This window comes from Phyllostomus hastatus, unplaced genomic scaffold (genome assembly GCF_019186645.2).
Source record: "Phyllostomus hastatus isolate PE091 unplaced genomic scaffold, TTU_PhHast_1.1 phas_contig_402, whole genome shotgun sequence".
Lineage (NCBI taxonomy): Eukaryota > Metazoa > Chordata > Mammalia > Chiroptera > Phyllostomidae > Phyllostomus > Phyllostomus hastatus.
In genome coordinates this window covers 1,155,911-1,175,413 of record NW_025333873.1, presented here as the reverse complement: position 1 = coordinate 1,175,413, position 19,503 = coordinate 1,155,911, and the positions used below count along the sequence as shown (strand labels likewise).

General features: G+C 44.0%; 1 protein-coding gene across 1 annotated transcript in view; it reads right to left on the bottom strand.

Annotated features, from left to right (window-relative positions):
- ALK (ALK receptor tyrosine kinase) overlaps positions 1 to 17,353 on the bottom strand; it is a 641,645-nt gene extending 624,292 nt beyond the window's left edge. The window contains exon 1 of the mRNA XM_045844604.1: positions 16,336 to 17,353. Within this exon, the coding sequence (XP_045700560.1) occupies positions 16,336 to 17,020 (685 nt within the window). The 5' untranslated portion in view covers positions 17,021 to 17,353. The remainder of the gene's footprint in view (positions 1 to 16,335) is intronic.
- Between the last annotated feature and the right edge of the window lie 2,150 nt (positions 17,354 to 19,503).

Sequence of the window (19,503 nt, the reverse complement as noted above, 5' to 3'; positions counted from 1 at the left end):
AACCCCATGAGGGCAAAGCCCTGGTCTGTCTTGTTCACTGCTATCTCTGCAGCTCCTACCACCGTGCCTGATCATTGAAAATGATCAATAATTATTTATTGAATGAACAATTTTTAAAAGAAAAGAAAAAAAGGTAAAAAAACAAAAGAAGAAAGAAGGAGGAAACAACGGAAATTATCCAGGATATATGACGTAACTGACTTTAAACATTTAAAGGACCCTCATGTTGGAGAAAGGACAATACTTGAAGGCAGAATGACAGTCACAAATAGGACCAATAAGACTTAGAGTTTACAGGGGTAGAGTGAAACAGGCTGGGGTTCAAATACCAGATCCTTTTGTTACTAGCTATGTGACATTGACCAGTTACCTAACCTCCCTGGGCCTCAGTTTCTCTATTTGGAAAATGGGAATAATAATAATATCAACCACACCTTGTTACAGTGAGGATTAAGTAAAGTACTCTGTGCAAAATTTGTTCAGTGGTAGCAGCAATCACTAATATTGTTACAAAGGAGTAGAATTTAGCTAGCATTAAATATTTTCCCAACAGATCTGTCCAGCAAGCACAGAGCGGTCTCATAAAACAGTGACCCCCATCCCCCAGAAACACTGTAAAAGGCGAGACGGCAGGAACTCTCTTTTAAGAAGAGACTGCAGAAGCTGACAGGGGCCTAGACGCAACGCATCTAAGGCCTGTGTAAGAATCCAAAGTGCCCAGGCTGAGTGGTCTTATTACACGGCTCTCCCCTCCCTTCCTAAAACCTCCTTCCTCTTTAGCTTCTGCCTTTCTGATTTTTGACATGAAGAAGTTTCATCTACCAATACATCTTTTCTTCATTCTACTGACCCTCTAACATCACTGACGTTTATTTGCCTTTCTTTCTCTTCTTGCTTTCGCAGAATGAATGACTGCATAACCACATTTTGGTTTGGCTTCTTCAGTGCTCCTCTAAACTTCCTTCTGCCTATCCTTGCTCTCCAGAAGGGTCTGGGTCAAACAGAGTGGCCTTTCCATCCCATCTCTGGAACATTCGTTACCCTTCACTTCCATGATACCACATGATCCATGCAGTGGCCTCTCTTCCTTCTTGTGAGAAAGTTCTTTCTCATAACATCAGTGACTCCATTCTATGGTCTAATTTTGAACTTTCCTAAATCCAAGATGTGACCTTCCTTCCCCTTTCTTCTTCTCAGGAAAATGAATCTGTCCTCAAGAATTAAGCCACTAGGTCCAAGTAACAAACTCCCACATTCATGTCTTCTGCATGGGCCTCTCACCTGTGCCTGCTTCCACTCCATGTCTTCATGTGCACACCAGATAACCCGATCTTCAGATGGATGCCCACTACGACTGTTATCATGTCTGCCACTCTCTTCCCAGATCAGATCCTCTTCCCAACTGTCTCCTTCATCAGTAGCACCATCAGTCTTCAGGGTCCCCAGGCCAAAACCTGAGACCTTTGACTCCTTGCTTTTTGTTCCTCTTACATGAGGGAATTTCTTGACCCAGCTCTGAGCCAGCTAAGCCAGTGCAATAGCCCCTCAGAGGTCCAGTCCTACTACCTCTCTGAAGTCCAGGCCAAGGCCCACGACAGATCTACATTTTCTAAAGACTCTGCAATCTACATATAGTCAACACGCATCTCCCCTACTCAAGAACTAAACAATTTCTGACTCTTCAGCATTAAATATAAATTCCAGACTCAATAAACCGGCCCTACTTCTAACTCAGAGTTTCTGATGCAACACCTTAACCTCTCTGCTCTGGCTAGTCCTACTTTTTTACACACATACACACACACACACACACACACACAGTCAGTGTTTCTCCCTCTTTCTCTCTCTCTCTCTCTCTCCCTTTCCTCACCCTTCCCTCTCTCTCTCTGGTCAATAACGTACTGTTCCTCCTCTGAGCATTACTTTGTGCTATTGCTCCAACTTGGAGGGCCCTTCACACTTCAGGACCCTGTTTTCAAATCACCTCCTTCTGGAAGTCTTTTCCTACCTCACTTCTACCTCAACACCAAAAGAAAACCATCATTCTCGGTAGATATCCTTTGCCCTGACTCCCTGCCAACAGGCAATCAGTTTATCCTTTCTAAAATTCCAGAGCTATAATTTCCTGTCTCAGAGGAACTTCACCCTTCCCATCAGGCACTGAAAAAGTAGAGCTCATCAGCCTTTAGGGAATGGTTTTGGAGATCTGGAGGTATGGAATGAAACTGTCTCTAATCACCCCAGTGAGAAGTGACCTCTCCAAGCCTTCACTGAACCACTATAACCACTTTCGTCATTTATGCACCATTCAAGTGCTGCATTTCACTGGAGCTATTTATTAGCATGCCTTGTCTTCCCTTTCTCCCCAACTAGTATTGTGAATTCCTCCTAGAAGAAAGAAGTTGTACTTCATTAAACTTGGTAAGTATTCAGTAAAAATAAATAAACAAATAAACAAATAAACCAATATATAAACATTTTCTCAGGCAAAAGTCCAAACTTATAGATATATAAAGAGAATTCCCTTGTCTAGTTTCTGTTTGATGAGCACCTTTCATACAGATCTATATGGTATATCTACATGTAGGTCAATATGACTGTGACTTCAAAGTTCATTATCTACACTCCCAATCATGATGAAGTAACAAGCGCAGGATTAGCCCTTTGTAATAAACAATTATAAACTCGACAAATTGAAAAAAAAATCTGTTGTCATTGGATAATCAGTAGCACAGGACTACAATCCCTTCGAGAGAGAAAGTAAATATGGTAGACCCCAGCTCTGCTGTGATTTTCTGCCTGGAGGCAATTCCCACACCCTGACACGGGAAGGATGGACTGGACCCAAATAGGGTACGGTGGTCTCCCTGCCCTGAGGGAACAGAGAATGGAATTTCAGAAGGCTGAAGCAGCTTGACTTTCCAGGGAACAAACCAGAAACTAGACACAGATAAGAGATGAGGGGAGAAGGGGAGAGTCTGACAGAAAGAGAGAGAGAGAGGGAGGAAGGGAGGGATGGAGGGAAGACAGGATATGGGGAGATAAACCAAAAAAACACCCAAATAATAAAATGGTAGACCAAAACACATATTGATTATAACATTAAGTACTAGTGCTTAACAGATCAAGTAAAAGACAAAGATTATAAAATTAAATTCTTAAGGGGGATGGTAGAAGAAAGTAAAGGGAATATAAATGGTGATAGAAGGAGACTTGACCTGGGGTGGTGAACACACATACAATATGCAGATGGTGTGCTGTAAATTGTACACCTGAAACCTGTATCATTTTATTAACCAATGTCACCCTAATATTTCAATTAAACAAATAAAAAACTGAATTTTTAAAAAATCACACAAGATCTAATTATATGTTTTCTACAATAAACTCACTTTAAATAAAGACATAAAGTAAAAGCATGAAATAAATATGCAATGCAAGCACTCATCAAAAAAAACTGAGTGGCAATATTAGTATCAATCAAACTTCGAAATGTGAATATCACCAGGGATGAAAAGAGATATTACACAATAATAAGGAAGTCAAATCATCGAGAGAAGACTCAATTCTAAATGTGTAGGCACCTAATAATTCAAAATACATGAAGGAAAATTTGACAGAATTGCTAGGAAAAATAGTAAACACAAAACTTGGAGCCGTTAGCACTCCTCATTGGTAATATACGTAACAGACAGAAAATCAGTAAGGACACAAAAGACCTGTCCAACGCTATTAACCAAACTGACCTAATTGACATTGATTGAGCACTCCACTCAACAACAGCAGAAAATATGTTCTTTTCAAGTGTACGTGAAACATTCAGCAAGACAGGCTACACTCTGGACCACAAAATAAACCTTAGAAATTTTTAAATAACTGAAATCAAACCAAGTATGTTCTCAGATAATATCACAATTAAACTAGAAATCAGTTAAGAGAAGGATAATTGGAAAATGCCCTAATATCCTGAACTAAAACACACATGAATAACCATGAGTCAAAGAGAAAGCCAAATGGAAAATTAGAAATTATTTTAATTGAATATAAATGAAATTCCATTATAACATAATGAAATTTTTACAATGCAGCTAAAACAGTTATTAGGGGAAATTTTTGCATTACATACTTATATTAGAAAAAGAAGGAAGGTGTTAAATCAATTATCTAAGCTTTCACCTTAAGAAACTAGAAACAAGAAGAGCAAATTAAACTCAAGCCAAACAAAATGAAAGAAAGATAATAACAGCAGAAACCAATGAAATCAAAATTAAAAAAAAAAGAAATGGGTATCATATAAAGCTGTTTTTTTAAAAAAAAATCAATAAAATTGGTAAACCTCTAGTCAGAATTACCACAAAGGGAGAGACGATGTAAATTACCAGTATCAACTACGAAAGAAGGAACATCACTATTGACCCTACAGACATAAAAAAATAAGAAGAGGATATTACAAACAACTTAACCTGTATTAGTCCAATAACTTAGATGAAATGAACCAATTTCTGAAAGGATACTAACTGCTACAGTTCACTTTAAAAGAAATAAATAATCTGAATAATCCTATAATTGTTATAAAATAAAGCAAATTGGTCATTTGAAACTTCCCAGCAAAGACCATCTTACCAGGCCAAGATGACTTCAGTGGCAAATTCTGCTCAATAAAAATTCAAGAAAGAAAAAGTCATAATTCTCTTCCATGAAAATTAGAAAAGGGAGCACTTACCAACTCATTTTGTGAGCCTAGCATTACCCAGACCCTGAAACCTGTCAAAAACAAGACAAAAAAACTACAGACCAATAATACTTATGAATAAAAGATGCTGAAATCCTCAATGAGATAGCAGTGAGCCAATTCAGCAATGCAGAAAAAGGATAATATATCATGACCACCACGTGGGGTCTACATCCTGGGAATGTAAAGCTCATTCAACATTAAAAAAATCAAACTCTAAAATTCATCACAATTACAAAAAAAAAGAGAGAGAGAAATCATATGACCATCTCAATAGACGCTCACTGTGAGGGAAGCCAGACACTGTGCCACAAACACGTCCTCGCAGCCTTACGGAGAGAACCACCTGTAGAACTGAGACCGCCCACAAGTGGCCAGCGTGTGAGCAGGGCACGTTGTAAGCAGCCCTGCAGCCCAGGTCAGGCCTTAAGATGACTGCGGCAGTGGCTGGTATCTGACTGTGGTCTCATGGGAGGCCAAGCAAAGGATACCCAGTCAAGCTGTCCCGAAATTCCTAACTCACAGAAACAATAAAAGAGAATACAGTATTGCTGTTGTTGTTGTTGTTCTGATCCCCCAAGTTTTAGGCTAATTTCCTATGCAATATTAGATAACCCATGCAAAGAAAGATCCATTAAAACCATGAGATACTCCCATACTTTGGCAATACCAAGTATTCCCAAGAATGTGGCACAAACAGAACTCACACACATTACTGTGGGGAGTACAATGTGGTACAACTACCTGGAAAAACAGTTTTTCATTTCATATAAAGTTGAACATACATTCACCATATAATCCAGCAATTCCATACTGGATTTAAGAGAACTGACAACGTACTTCCACAAACATCTTGTACACAAAATGTTTACAACAGCTTTGTTCATGGGAGCCCCAGATTGAAAACAGATGTCCATCCACAGATGAGTGGATTAAAAAAGTGTGATATTTTCATACAATGAAATGCTGTTCAGCAACAAACAGAAATAAACTACTAATACACACAACACAAATAAAAGCATTTTCTAAATGAAAGAAGCAAGACACAAAAGAGTCTTTACTGTATGATTTATATGAACCTCCAAAACCGACAAAACTAATCTATTGTGATAGGAATCAAATCAAAAGTTGCCTAAAACAGGAAGTGTAGAGGGTTCATTGCAAAAAGTCAAGAAGGGTCTTCTGGGGATCGACAAAAATGTTCTCTATCCTAACCGGAGTGGTGGGTGTGCAGGTGTACATGTTTATTAAACAAATCAAGTGGTGCACTCAAAATAAGTGCATTATATGTGAGTTATACTTCAGTGAAATTGAAAATGACATCATATAATGTTGGCCATGGAATCGGAGCACAGATTTTGACACCAGATGAGAATCATTCCAAGTCAAAATAATCAAATGCCCCCTCCTCGCTCGGCGTGCCCTCATCTCCCCATTCTCTTCTTGTCACTCTCTTGGTCTCTCCGTCTGCATCGGTTCATCTTAGTGCCCAGGAGGTCATTCTTGCCTTCTACTTTCCTGGTTGCCTCTCCTTCCCCATTCTTCTGTCTCTCCACTTGTATCTCTGTTATTCTCGTCATTTTTGTCTCTTTCTTAAATGTGGTTGTTTCTCTGTCCATCTTTTTCTGTTTCCTCTACACTTTTTTTCTCTTTATTTTTTATAGTTATAGTAGGAAAATTTTTTTACTTACTTAAATTCTCCTAAAATATATATTTTTTAAAAAAACAGAATAGGTTTCTGAATTACAGCTTTTGGCAGTGAGTAAAGGTCACAGTAAAGAACAATAAGCCCCAACTCTCTGTGGTAGCTTTTATTTTTCCCTAAAGACAGTCCGTTTTTCCTATAGACATTCATTTAGGGGAAATACATGTCAGGTTTCTTTTAAAGTAAAAACTCATACAATTCCCATAACTGCGGGTAAGAATTATAATGAGCAGATCACATCAGCTTAAACACTCAAGGTCATCTCAAATCCTGAAGAGTCCCAGGTTTCTGGGACAAACGAAAAATTTTTCTAGTAAATACTTGAACTAAAATCCAGGCAAATATGATCTAAGTCTTCATCTCCAGATTATTAACTCTTTCACACGGTGTAAGACTCTTATTCAAATCTAATTATGTAGCAACAAGACCTGAGTATTTTGTGAAGGCCTGATTTAAAAATTCCTAAATAAATTCCATTTGCTCATTTTCTGTTCTACTATCTGTATTTTTCTTTGTTTCATCTGTCCTCTTTTCTTTCCACAAGATCCTGAGGACAATCTCTAAAAATACCATCAGCCCTATTGTTCGGCTGAAGGAAAATTTATCCCACCAATCCTCATGTCTGCGGATGTCTAGACTGTAAACCTGGTGAGTCAGATGGGCTCCCGCAGCAGCCAGGGCAGTGGAACAGAGCGTGGTCTGACCAGCGTTCACTCCCACCAGGCTCAGCACGTCCCGCATCACTGCACTGAAGCCACTAAGGCACTGGTTGGTGTTTTCACAAAACCTCAGTGCTGGGGACTTAATACCAATTGGAGCATCATCTCCCTTGTCCTGCTGGGCAAGGGATAGATAGTATCATATATTAGAGTCCACATAATTCTAGAAAAATAAAGAGGTAGTCAAACAGATGAATCACAAGAAGCCGTGACAGCATACTATCCAAGTAGTGCTCCCCAATTCAAAGTGAACTCCAAGGCTAATTGAGGCCAGTACGTAATTCCTTTCATTAGGGGGTAGATAATGACAAGAAGTAGGGGTCTGCACCAAGAGCTATCCTGTAGTAATTCAGACACAGGAGAACACCCAAGAGCCAGGGTCAGCTGTCCCCGGAGGAAAACGAAGACTGAAAAGTTGAAATGCCTCTAGCTGCTATGGGGTGATTTGCTGTTCTTGTCACCTTTTTTTGGAGTCCCATCCCAGTGCCACATACCATTAATAGGAAAACCTGCTCCACGCATCAGAACGGCTCCAGTGCCAAAGAGGAGCTAACGTGTACCGATCTGGAAAACAACCCAGGTCAGCTGCCAAACCAGTGCTTCAGGTACGTGGCAACTAAAGCATCCAGGTTCCAATGGGCTTGTCCAATGGGCTTGTCCAATGACAGAAGGCAAAGGGCATGGTGCCAAGTCCAGGACTGCCTTGGCCTGTGGGCTGAGTGGAACCCAGCGAGGCCCGGGAGCAGCCATGCGTGAATCACAGCCCCAGGGCCCCATGCAAGCCCCGGGCTGCCCTAAGGCATGAGGTGTTCTCTCTCCTTTAATTGATCTGGATGTGAGACCAAAGAGATTTTATTCTTTTAATTAATTTATTTATTTATTGAATAGCTTATTTTTGTTGTTAATTTTGAAAGTGTAAAAATATTCGTGTTTTATTAAAATTATTGTATTAAGTTTAAATACAAGCATTTATTAAAAATTAGTACATGTCATATACATGGTCCTTCATCATTACTTTTACCTCCATGAGTTAATGATCTCACTCCTAAACAAGTTCCCCTTCTCTGCCTCAGGAAATTTCTGAAGTCTCCATTCTGGCCATGAAGGGAGAAAAAATATAATCAAGAACTGAGGGAAAACTAACACTGTTGAATACCAACTGTGTGTCAGGGACTGCTACAGGCCTCATCCCACTTAATTATCACAATAACCCTGGAAGACTGATATTATTTTTCTCACTTTACAAATAAGAACACTGAAGTTCAAAGACATGGAAATAAATAGCCTTGGGCCAGTAAATGGAGGGCTCCAACCCCACATCTAGGATTTATTCTACCCATTATTTGAAATAGACTCCTTTAGATTTTACTTTTCCATAAATCTAACCCTTGGTAGGAAAATAGATAAATAAATTGTGTTATATTCACATAGAGGACTACAACACCATAATAAAAAAAAAGAAGAAGAAGGAATACTGGGACACACACCAACACTGACGAAGCCCACAGCAGTCATGTTGAGTAAAAGAAGCCTGAACAGGTGACATGATTCCGTCTACATGAAGTTCAAAGCCTAGCAGCACTAACTGATGACATGGAGATCAGAAGGATGTTACCTTGGGTGGGGGAGATACATATTAGAAAATGGCAGGAGGGAGCTTTCTGGGATGCTATAAATGCTGTGTGTCTTCATCTGGCAGTGACTATATGGATTCTGCACATGTGAATCCTCATCAAGCTGTACAGATTAATGCATTCAACACAATTGAGTATACCTGTCATCCCTTGGGGTTTTTTTAATCATTTTCTAATGTTAGAATGCAAGTTCTTATGTCCTGCTACCAGGGATTCATTTCCAGAAAAGTCCGGAATTGAGAAAATTGACTCCAGTGGGAAAAAAACTCACATTTTGAGAAATCTTGGGGAGGGACCACATAACCCCCTTTCAGGACTACTGAGCTGTTAATGAACCCCAAGATCTGCCTCAAAGTCTGGGACCTTTATACTGCTGCTCCTAAAGCCAACCCTATGATTGGTTGAAACCATAGACTCCCAGCACTTTTTATGATGTTCTATATCCTTTTCTCTACTGCCTTATATATGTATTTCTAAATAATCCAGACTGGAGCATTGCACATAAGTTATCCCATGCAATGCTCATAGAGATCCCATGAAGTAGTCAAGACAAGTTTTGTATTACCTCCTTTAGGAACCAAGACCCAGAGGCTCAACAAGATTAAGAGAGTTTCACAAGATTTCAAAGCAAATATCATAATAGAATCTAAGTCTTCTGTCTCCTACTCTAGTGTCTTCTCTGCCACAGAACACTTACTTTAATGATCTGGGCTGAGAATGCGGAAAGGATCTGGAAAGTAGGCCTGCCTGTGCCTACCCTCATGAACTACATGCCAACAAAAACTGAATAAAAGATAAATAAGAGGAAAAGAAAACTATAGTCAACGGCTTAAATTTTCCTTTGGTTAGTTGCCCCCCTTTAGCCCTTTTCTTACTCCAGAGAACTCGGCCTGCCTACCTCTGCATGCACCTGCTGTCCCTTAACCACAAGGTAAGGGTTGGGTGTATCTACCCTGAGGGAGCTCTCCTTCCTTCCAGTCTGAGCCCTTCCACTTTCTGGAATGCCTACATTATATCACCAAGTGATTCTGACAGGATTTCCCCGGGAAGAGACCCAAGCTCAAAACAGCCCAGCTGGAAAGTCCATCACAAGATTTACTAAAGTAAAAAATAAGTTGTTCTGAAAAATCTGGCTCACCAAACACGGTACTGACATAGCTCCTACCCCCTCACTACCTCACTGCCAGGCCAAAACCTCCTTTTAACTTCTCCTTCACACGTAGGCCTGTGTGAAAGAGCCAGGTCATGAATGGATTAAGAAACACTGGCCACCTCCCAGACCAGAGGACACACATGTCTCTAAGGAAGAAGGCATCCCTAGGGCTCCTTGATATCTTTGTTCACAGCTCCCTCCATGTGACTCCTGGACACCTATGATCATTCTCACCAGCTCTCCCTACTCTGCATCTACTCCCAAGCAGAGATGATATCCATGTGCTTCTTTGGGACACAATCACTCAGCTATGGCTCATAAAAAAAAGCGCCACCTATAAAATGCTGTGCGGATGCTTTTTAACAGCTTCTCTCAGGTTGCGGCACTCTCCTGAGGCAGCCTCCCACTCAGATTCTTGAGCCAGGTGCTTCCATGGAATCTCAGAGGTTTAACTGCTCTTAATGGGCTCATGTCCATTAACAAGTTGGTACTTTCCATCACTCTTTCCTGCCTTCCTCTTGACAATGAATGATGAGGCTAGGAATGTAAGAAAAGGACACAGCTCCAGCTAATTACAACAAAGGAGTCTCCAGAGGCCAGTGGCCCAGCACTTATGTGGACATGGAGGGGCTTGAACTACATAGGTCACCTTGGGGAGGATCCACTACCTGAAAACTACTCCTCTGTAATCCCTCTATCTTGTTCTTCCTCAGCATCAGATTTCACACTTTTGTAAAGTTAAGGCTTGGTTTCTTTCTATAGACAAAAAAGAACTGGGCTGTGAATGTGATACAAATTGAAAATCAATGAAATACACCCCCCACACCTCAATCTTCCTCATCCACAATTCTGGGAAAGACTGGCCTCCCATAGCAAGGACACAGAAACTTCCACTCTGGTCACTCTCCCCATTTCCACCAGAGCCCACCTCTCACCTGTTAGGAATTACAAGTTAGTTGCATGGGAAATCCAGTCTCACCACTGCTGCCACCGGGGTTGCCACAAACGGCCACAAATAAGGACTGCACAACTCCAGATGGCACCATTCGAACAGACTAAAATGTATGTGCAACGTTGGGGTGTCACTCCTCCTAGAGAAAGTCATATGGTTCATATTGATGGAGTACTTTATTATGTGTATTTTATTGGGTGAAGTTTTTATACATACCATCTAATTGAATCTCTATGACAACACCTTGAGACAGAAACTATTCCCATTTTTTTTCTAATAAAGAAACTGGGACTCAGATATTTTAAGAAACTTTTCTAAGTCATGGCTATGGAACACCAAATATTTGTTTCATGGCCTTGTGACAAAGATAAAGTTTTTCAGTTATTTACATGTCGTGGTTGTTTATAATCTGTACCTTGGGATGATTCCCTTGGTGGAAAAAGCCCTCATTTGAACAAAAGGAGACCTGTGGTCCTAGTCAGTACCTCGCACAGCATCTGGCATCTCATAACCTCTCGGGACATAAATTAAAAGTTTCCAGGTCTGCCACTTTCTACCTGTATAACATGGAAAAAGTGTTATCCAACATCTAGATTTCAGTTACTCCATTTAAAAATAAAACAATGACTTGCCCTGCCTACTGTAGGTTTGGTAAAAATAATAAATGTGAAAATGCTTTATAAATTGTAAAGTCCCATAACAGGACATTAATAATGGTCATAAAGGCAAAATGTCTTCTAGGAGTCAAGCTGGGCAAATTCCCATGAAATGAATTTATCAAGCAATAATCCACAGAGTGGCAAGGGACTGCAACTTCTGCTGGTCCAATTCTCCCCCTCTTTTCCCTGCAGGCTAGTCCCTCCTGACCTTCAGCAGATACACGTCCTGATAAAGATTCATTTTTACTAATGGTAACGCTTTCTTCCCCACACACAAACTGCTTATGAGTTTTCCTCCTTTTTCTGTTTGTACATTTGTGAAAAGATCAGTTGGATTTAGATGAACTTCTCCTTTCAAATAGCCATGTACACTCCCGGCATTGTAAAGGGTTTTCAGGTAGCCAGTGGGAGACCACCAAATCTAGAACTGAGCTCATCTTCTCAGGACGCAGGCACCTTCTGCCCTGCCCTAGGCCTTGGTGATGCGCACACCCCCAGACGCAGCTTAACACCTTGCTGAGCCTGCCTCCCCACACTGGACATACAAACAACATCCTAGAGAAATACTCTGTGTTTAATCTGGGGGCACAGGAGAATAAGCCCAGTAATTTCAAAATACTTTTTTCATTAATAACCTTCTTATAAACACTTCCTACCAACTTCAAAATACATATGCAATTATTTTCTTTTTCCCCTGGAAACACCAATACTCAAAGGCTCTCAAGAGTTATATCCCAAGACGTCTAACCACTGTGTTGTACACCTGAAACTAATATAATACTGCACGTCAACTGTAATTGGAAATTTTAAAGATTAAAAATTAAGAAATGAAACAGAAAATAGACTTGTATCCCAAAGGATCCTGATTCCTGACACTGTTTGCCATCCCAGCTCTCCTGCCCATTGCGGCTTCTCAACATCTGAAAACGTAGAACTGATTAATTATGAACTCCGTGGCTTGTCTGACCCACATCTCACCTTACTCTTCGCTCCCTTGGAATTCTATTCCCTAGTACGGGAGGATCCGTTTCAGAAAATAAGGTTTCCCTGATACCCAACCTGAAGTTTCCTTCTGAAAGTGTCATTCCATTACTTCTATGGGCCACACTAAATAACCCCTCTCCTTCACTGCCACTCTCCCTCTTCAGAGATCTACAGATTGTTACCTTACCTTCCTCTCCATCACCACTTAGCCCAGCCATATATACTTAATTCTTTTCATCTTTCATCATGAATCAGTCCCTTCAACTCTTAAATCAGCTCTCTGCTCTTCTCTGAACCAGTTCCATCTCTCCCAATTCACTCCCAACAACCAATACCCCTTCTGAGAGCTCCAATTTCCTCTATCTTCCTTCGCTCTCTTTGTCCTCTCCAGAAATGAAATGGGAAGGGACTGACAGATATATGAGGTCAAGAGTCAGGTGTATTAGATTGCACACATCTACTTTAAATTGCTCAGGCCTCTCCACAGCACACATAAAGTCCCCAGTCATATATCCCCTTTCCTGGAGTGGGAAGAAGGGGAGTACTTACAGGGAAATAGGCCCTCCTATCCCACTACAAGTCATCATCCTCTAGGCCACTGCCTAGAGGATAGCAGATGCGAGATGTTAAAACATCTACAAATCAGGCTACAGAGTGCAGCTGTGAGCAATGTGGTAGCCTCCAGGCAGACCGCTTTCTGAGGTCTGGGCTGATGGTGCACTACCATCGGTACTGTCCCAGCAATTGTCTCTCTGCCTCTTCTCCACGAATGGATGCTCTGGGGACCGGCCTCTGACTTTGAAGAACTGATCCCATTTGTGAGTTCAAAGCAATCCACATAGAGAAAACATTAGCATGTCATGTGTTATAGGGCATCTCAGAAATCCTTTTGTCCCCTCAGACAACCCAAACCACAATCAATACGAAGATACTGCTTTGTCCTGACAGGGTATTCTTCCATTGTTATCCCATCCCTAGTCATGATCCCCCTTAGATTTAGGAAGCTATTTTCAGTCACACAAATGGGCTACTCTAGGCCCCTTACCACACAGGGTGGCAGAACACCCATCCTGTCCTCTTCCCTCCCCACAGATAACCTCATCACTCTGCCCCTCAAATCCAGACCACCAGTCATTTGGGCAGAAACAGGAAATATAAACTGAGTTGTGCCCATTTTCCCTTTTATACTTGAAGATTCTATGTCACAGAGGAGTTAAGTGCCTTTTCTATAAATCACAGCCTATATAAAAATGAATAAACTCATTTCCTGAAACATGATAAATAGTAAAATCAATCCAAGCATGAAAACCTAAGCTTAAATTTTCATACAAGAAAATGAATGAGACCACAATGACATATGTTGCCCCAAACATGAAACATGATATAGCAGGATGTGCCCACTCCCTCCATGGAGAGGTCTTGCGTGGAGACTGTATCTGAATGAGGCTGGGGAGGCAGTGGTAAGAGGCTCGTCCTGCATGGCCAGCTGCCTAACTGAAGACAGCGTATGCTTCGGAGCAGGAGAGTGCAGCCTGTTCCAAGTGTGATCACCACAAGGCCCAGAGTGCTTTTCAATAAGCTGTCTGTCTCCCTGGAGGTCATGGGGAACTCATCCAGTTATACTTAGTGTCTGATTTGGTTCTATCAATTATCATTTGATCCCAATCCTGCTGAAAAATACTTGGCCAAAATTTCTAGCTTTTTAATGGCAGAATCCTGGCCCTTTCTGAAACCGGGATTGCTAGATGTGTCAAATGATGCATAAGGGCTTCGTCTAGCTGCCAAATAGACTGTGCTGCTGAGGGAGGACTTGGGATGCTCACATTGCTTCCCTGCTCTCAGTCTCAGAGCAGTTCTCGAAGCTACACGAAACTCCCCCACTTCGCAGCTTCATCTCTTAACTGAGGCTCAACTAGAATATATTCTTCAAACGCATTAAGCATGTGGCTCTTCAGAGACACCCTCTAATAACTTCATGCAACATGCCTGTTTATAACAGGCAAGTTCAGGGCTGCAGAAAGAACCCCTTTTGCCTGTCGCCAACATCTAACAATAGCTGACCTAGACTGCTAGGGCCTATGGTCATTCAGAAGAGACGATGGGAAAGCTCTAGAGATGCTCATAGACATGAAAGTGGGGGGGATCCACATCCCCAGAGAAGTCATTTTTGTATCTATTACAAAAACATTAGGCACTAAAAGAGAATGCTGTATGTATAAACCACAGAAGCCACGATTACATTAAAACACAGCTGTTCTTTACAAAAGTATTTGTGGTGAGACAACAGTATTGGTCTCCTATCTCAGTTCACAGAAGGCAGACCCTGCCTTTTACTACGCATTAATATATATTCCAGCATGGAGCACTAAGGGGCCATTTTAGATGTCAGTGCCACTGATGTTAATGCTAAAATATGCATCCAGACTCTGTTTTTGCTTGGGGGCCACATACCAGTATGTTCACTGTGTGATGGCTTAGGAGCCTCAGCTTCTGAATATCCCTGCTGCATGAGAGTACTGGGTATACTCTCAGTGGGAGCATGCATGTGTGTTGGGACAAGCATGAGAGATACTTGTAGCTCTATAGTGCGGTTTTTTTTCATGCTTTCCATCCAATTAATACTAGACATTAGTAATCAGTGGAGCATAAGAATTTCATTTATTTCTGAAGATAAGAGTGACATAAAAGACGCTGGGTTTGCTCAAAGGAATTGGTGTAGGCTTTTAAAAGGCATGGTTTCTTTTCTGTGCTTTCTCATTCATTTACATTGTATATTTCATTCACGAGTCTTTCCCCAGTGGTCTTACAAGAGAAATAGCCTTTCAAAACCACCTGGTTATCCAGTCAAAGGACACTATGGGAAGAGACAGAAGTAAGTGCCTACACACACACACACACAACTCAGTGAATATGGGAAGAAAATGAGGGAGTAAATGAAACAGAAACCTCATTTCAGGAGTCTCCAGCAGAGAGAACTGCAGTGAAACAGGCCTGCCGGAGACAGTCATCCAGAGCTGCCACTGCAGACACTCAAGATAAGAGTTGGAGAGAAGGGGGCATGGGGAGAAACAGAAATCAGCTGTTCTCTCCCTGACTCCACAGTGACTCCTCAAAGGAAGACAATCTTGGCAACTTTACTCCCTCTCTTCACACCTCCCTCCTGTGCCCTGTCCCGTAGTTCCTCTGGCACTGCCCCAACAACACCTGAGAGGAATGCCAGGAGTTTAGAAGTAGACGGCAGACTGGGGTTGGGGGTAGGATGAATTAATGAAGAAGAGGCAATCCCTGGGTAACCCAACATTTGAAGGAAACAGCGGGGTGGGGTTCAATGTGACGAGGCATTCTATATTCCCCGAGAAAGTGTACCACATCACCCAAACTTGTGGTGGACAGGGAGAGGAACTAGAGTAAGGGAAGATGGGCACTAGTTTTGAGATCTAAAACTAAACTTGAACCATAGAAATAACAGAGGTGTTTCAACTGTCACACAAGACTCCACAGAAGGGCATCCGGTTTGGGCTGGGACCCTGTGTGAGTCAGGAGGAGGCGAGCTGCCAAGAGCAGAAAACTTCTCCCCCAGTTTGGCTGCTGAAGAGGAAGGAAGGCCCTTGGGGAATGACTGCCTTCGTGGAGAAAATAAGAAAATATGGTCTAACTGGGGAAAAAGGTTTGCAGAAGGAGAAAAGGGGGCTAAAAACCAGAGGCTGAGGTTTTGGAAATGGGAATTAGTTGACAATGGTTGCAAATTGATGTCTAAAAAAACCAAATCCCGACAAGCTACGGCGGGAGCTGCTCACCCCAGGTCCCAAAGATCTGGAAGAAAAGGCGGGGCTGGGAGGCACGGATCGCCGCTGACAGCTTTCCCTCTCTGCCTACTTCCGACGCCTTCTTCTCAGGCATCAGGCGGATCCTCAGCCGACCCTCGCCGTGGTGAATCCACCAGCTGAAGAGCTCACTAAGGTTGAACTGGAGCAGCCCTGCAGTCGCCTCCTCGGGGGGCCCGACGCAGCCCTCAAGGATAGCCTCCTCTCCCAACTCTAGCACCAGCTGCTTGGCCCGTCGGAGCTTGCGAACTGAGCCGCCCTTCAGCACCCTGGACAGCGTCCGTGCGGGGTCTGGCGAGCTGGTGCCCCCTGTCCAGGAGACTCCCGGTGGTGGCCCCACCAGCCTAAGCAATGGGGCGCAATCTAGAACCAGCGAGCCGCGCGCCTCCGGCCGGCCATCCCTTGCCTGCGAGGGGGAAGGCGGCGGCAGCAGCAGCTCCCGAGCATAGACGCGGAAGAGCGAGGGCACCACAAAGTCCACCGCCAGGCTCTTCCTCTGCAGGCGTGAGTAGCTAAGCGGCTCTCGGGGCTGCAGCACCGGCCCAGCTGCCAGTGAGCCCCCGCGCTGGCCGGTCCCGGTCCCAGTCTCAGTCCCGGGGCCCAAGGCTGCTGCTGAATACAGAGGCGGCAGCAGCCATAGGAGTCCTATGGCTGCCATCCCGCCACGGAAAGGTTATTTACACTATGCTCCCGGCTCTCCGGAATCCAGCCTCGCCCGTCTCTTCCCAAATGGGAAGAGGTTCCAAACAGTCTTTGGTTCCGAACGGCTTCTTCCACCTGATCTCTGGAGAACTGTTCGTGCAATCGACTGATTCTCTCGCTTTCCTCCAACTGCAAGGAGGCCGGCGGGAGTCTCAAGGAAACGGAGCTGGAAGCTCAGGGGCGTGTCAAGAGACGCTGAGGCGCGCTGGGCTCAGCAGCTGGGACCCAGTGCCTCCGGTGCGCCGCGCCCCCGTCTGTAGCTGGCTCGCCGTGCTCTCGCTCCGAACAAGAGAAACTACTAAGGTTGACGGGAGGTGGCAATCGGGTGCCGTCCTCTCCTGCCCCCCGTGGTCTGAGCTGTGGTCTGTCTGCTCTGGATTGGCCTCCAATCCTCCACAACTTTTCAGCTGGGAACGGTGCCTCGAGCTGCTGTCTGCTCCTCTGGACAGTTGCTGCACTTCCTTCAGCTCCTTTGAGCTCTCGCCCCTTCTTCGGGAGGTAAGGGGTGGCAACGGCGGGGACTGCTTCACGAGGACCTTCCTGTGACCCTCTGCTGCGGGAATTCTTAGGACTGCACCGCTTGCTAAACTTCTGGGCTTGAATCGAGCCCCCGCACGGTGAAGCGGAGGCTCAGGCGCAAGTTTGCTGTGGCCTCCCTGCTCTCCTTCCGTCTCTTCTCTTCAGAGTTCTCGGGCACCACCAAAGCAGCCCCAGCGGCAGCGGCGAAGTGAAAGCATTCAGGGCAGGAGAGCCCGAAATCTTGCTGCCCTGTCCTCACGCACCGGCAGCCCCCATGGCTTCGGGAAGACTGGCCCAAGGCCGGCCGCAAGGTGCCGCGGTGCCCTGCGACCCTCCAGGCAGCGGCGGCAGGAAGTGCCAGCTGCTACCGCCGCTGCCGTCCCCGGAGCCGCTGGATCGCATCTGCCTGGGCGCCCGCCACTTGCAGCTAGCTGGCAGAGCCGCGAGCGCGCGCCTCGTGGGGGCGGGGACTCGGCGGGGGTGGGACTGGAAAGCCAACTCCCACCACGGCCAAACCCACGCAGGCCCGCCCCGCCCCTCTCGCATCTGCCAACCAATGGCGCGGCTATGTCGGCTCCTATGCAAATCTGCAGAGGCCTCGGCATTCATTGAGAAAAGCACAGAGCCCATCCCGCCCTCCCTCCACCACTCCCTCTCTCCTTCGTTCCCCCTCCTACAGATTCCCTGCCCTATTTCTCTGCAGTGTGAACGAGAGCTTGTTTTAGATAAATGGAAGGATGGAAGAGGCCTTTGCAATCAAGCACTCTCCCTAATTATGCATTTAAGAGATTAAAGGAGTCCGACTTCGGAAAAATCAGGTTCTGGAACAAAACTGGAGGCGAGGATTAGAAAGGAAGGGACCCGAAGGGGCAGGACCACACTGCCAAATCCGAGGAAAGCTTGGATTAGGACCCAGAGAGACTCTTCTCTGACTCCTCTATTATTTGATCGCATTTCTGGGAACCTTGCAGTCTTCCAAACACACAGGGAAAGTTGGCAGGGTTGTGGATGGGAAGTGGCAGTGATATCACAGAGTTCTTCTGCTACAATAAATGTAGCAGAATAAATGTAGTTTTCAGACCTGCCCTCCCCCGCCCCGCGTTTTCTCAGAATAGTACGAACATGTGTCACCTCCTTCAGTCTCCACAAGGTAAATATTTTAAATTCCAGTTTTAAAGATTAGGAATTCAGTTACATTAATCTTAACTGATTTTCCTTGGATCACATAGTCATGCGTGGCTCCCAAGCTCACATAGTCATACTCATGTGCTCCTAACCACTGCTCTGCCTTACCACCACCCCCAACTTTGAGTGACAGGTCAAGAAGATCTAGAGGTGACCTAGCTGGAAAGAATAATGATCTGATACTCTTCCTCACAATCTAGAGAGTTCAGAACCGCATGCCATTTTTTTTTTACCCGCCTGCACCTCTGATTTCTCTTTCCCTTCATCTCTCTGCCAGCTGCCTACTCAGAACTCAGATAATGGCTGTGTTTATAACAAGTGATTCACTAGAACCAGAGACAAAACTACAACCTTTAGTTGACACAAGTTCGTCTGTGTTCCTTCTTCTTAAAGCTCGACTGTCAGATCTTGTGCTAACCGTAAGAGTTAAAAATAAGGCAAGATCCTCCCTTCAGGAGCTCAATCGCCTGCCAGGTAGCAGAGGAGGTTCCTCGTGGAGCCAGAGCAGTGTTGAAGTGAATTTCCCTCATTGAGCCTCAAAAGGCTGCATGCAGTAAGTTGCCCACTGCCCCACAGGAGGTGGTGGCCAAGCAGGGTCCCTGCTCTCCCAAGCGGGACTCTGTCGAGCATTGTGGTATATTGTCTTTAGCAACTGGAAGACCAAATAACAACAACAACAAAAATGGCTGATTCGAAGAATGACTTGCTTTCTGCTCTATGTTTGGCAATCTCTTA